Consider the following 2081-nt stretch of genomic DNA (forward strand, 5'->3'; position numbering starts at 1 on the left):
TATACACGATTTAGAGAATACATATCTCTTTTTAGCCTGCAGATTTGAAAAAACGTATTGAGTCTCTCATAGATAGAGACTACATGGAGCGAGACAAGGATAACGCAAATCAATACAATTACGTTGCGTAACCTAAAGCAAATGCCAAAGTTATATTGACTTGTAAAATCGACGCTGAATTTTCTAGCAAATTGAATCTGTCGTTATTGGTGTTTGTATCGTGAATGTGAACGAGTTCAAACGAGAGATTACATAACCGATCCGACTATTGAGATAAAGTTATAACGCGTGTGGTCAGTTCGTACAAAAGGAAAAAAAAAAGAAGAGACTCAGTGAACTTCCCCGTTTTGGTTTTTAGTGCATAAGAGACATTGAATGATTGCAATCCTCCTTCAACCAGTGTTGTGTTGTTTCTAAATTCTGCAAAATAAGATAAAAGGAAAGGACAAGACCGTGGGCTTGGTAATAAGCTTGATATGATTCTAACGTTATAAAATAATTTTTTATGCAACACAGTTTTTCACAACATACTTACAATTAAGATGTAATAAAGAAGGCAAAATGTATACATACTGCGACACTATCATAAAAATAGAGAGTAAGAGTGCAATCGCAATATAATTAGTTAATTCAAAAGGTGAACAACACAATGCAGTATTTATAACAAAAATAAAAGAACATACTATGTCTATATATACATATTATATATATACATATATATGCTATCGTGGTACTTATCTTTGAAATCTGCAAGTTATTTGTACCTCTTCACTTGTCTTCGTGTTTTTAAAAACATTTTTAACATTTCAAAATAAATAGAAACACGCGTGCTTGTCTCCATGTTAGACTGCATTCCGATATTTACTGTCAATATTGAAAATCTATATCTATAGTATACGTCGACGTAAAATATAGAAAAATATAGATTTTCAGGACTGATAGTGAATATCGGAATGTAGCCTTTTTTGGCTGCAAAATATGCAAAAGAAGTGTCCAGTTTGTCTTGAATCAAAGTTCTAACTGTACAACGGTGGGACGACGTAAAATAAATAAGATATCAATAAGTAGGAAACTACATGAATAAATTGTTATTAAAAACCGATATATATATGCATCATTATTGCCGGAAAATAATGTTAGAAATTACAGAAAAATAAATGATCATGCATGATCATGGCTTGTTAAATAATTTCGTGTCCATGTATTTATAAACTAGATTAGTAAATAATACACTTTTACGAACGCAGACGTTTACTGACAGAAATGTTCAGCTTATTTCGATGGAAGTACCCACCGAGAGTTTTAACATAAATCTTAAACGTCAACGCAAATGCAGCTATGCGATGTAAATGCATACCGAGAGACTATTGATAGCTTTGTTTTAATTGAGAGAAGATAGTACTGCCAGCAAAACAGCGTTTTGGTACGTCACTCGCGCTCTTTCTGAGAAGAGAAGATTGTAGCTTCACGTTGCCATGTACAGATTTAGGAATAACCTCAGGAAGCGAAGGTAGAGTATATAAACTTAAAAATATCTTCTCATATAAATTTATCTTATACTGCGTTTCAATTATATGTACGACGCTACAAAACTTATTTTTTTGTAATAACTCATAGATCTATCGAAATTGTACATAGAGAGTAAGGGGTTCTGTACTTATAATAAAAAATACAATCAAGAACAAAAAAATTAACGTCATTTTATAATAACGGTAACATCGTCATAATTACTTATCATTTTGCAATATACAATTTTGATTTGTAGTATAAAATGTTAAAGAAAAATATAGAGTGCCCCACTGTATTATTTTTCATTAACAGATTATTTAATGATTAATTTAATAATTTCCAATTTTTTCCTAATAAAAGAATATTCTGCCTAAGTTTCCAAAACCAAAAAGATATAAATGACAAAAGCATATTCTTTAATTAAAATTCAAGATTTTATGTTAACATTCAATTTTAATTGGAAATCTAAATTAAAAAGTTGCAACAATTTTGTGATGAGAAAAAATGAACTCCACATTAGTATAAGAATCTGCCTTCTATTAAAAAATAGAAGTAGAATATTCTCCATGTAA

General features: G+C 30.2%; 1 protein-coding gene across 1 annotated transcript in view; it reads left to right on the forward strand.

Annotated features, from left to right (window-relative positions):
* LOC112463487 (cullin-4B-like) overlaps positions 1 to 1778 on the forward strand; it is a 3659-nt gene extending 1881 nt beyond the window's left edge. The window contains exon 6 of the mRNA XM_025029908.1: positions 36 to 1778. Within this exon, the coding sequence (XP_024885676.1) occupies positions 36 to 131 (96 nt within the window). The 3' untranslated portion in view covers positions 132 to 1778. The remainder of the gene's footprint in view (positions 1 to 35) is intronic.
* The last annotated feature ends 303 nt before the right edge of the window (positions 1779 to 2081 follow it).

Source organism: Temnothorax curvispinosus, unplaced genomic scaffold, assembly GCF_003070985.1.
Source record: "Temnothorax curvispinosus isolate PA1 unplaced genomic scaffold, ASM307098v1 QBEX01013348.1, whole genome shotgun sequence".
Lineage (NCBI taxonomy): Eukaryota > Metazoa > Arthropoda > Insecta > Hymenoptera > Formicidae > Temnothorax > Temnothorax curvispinosus.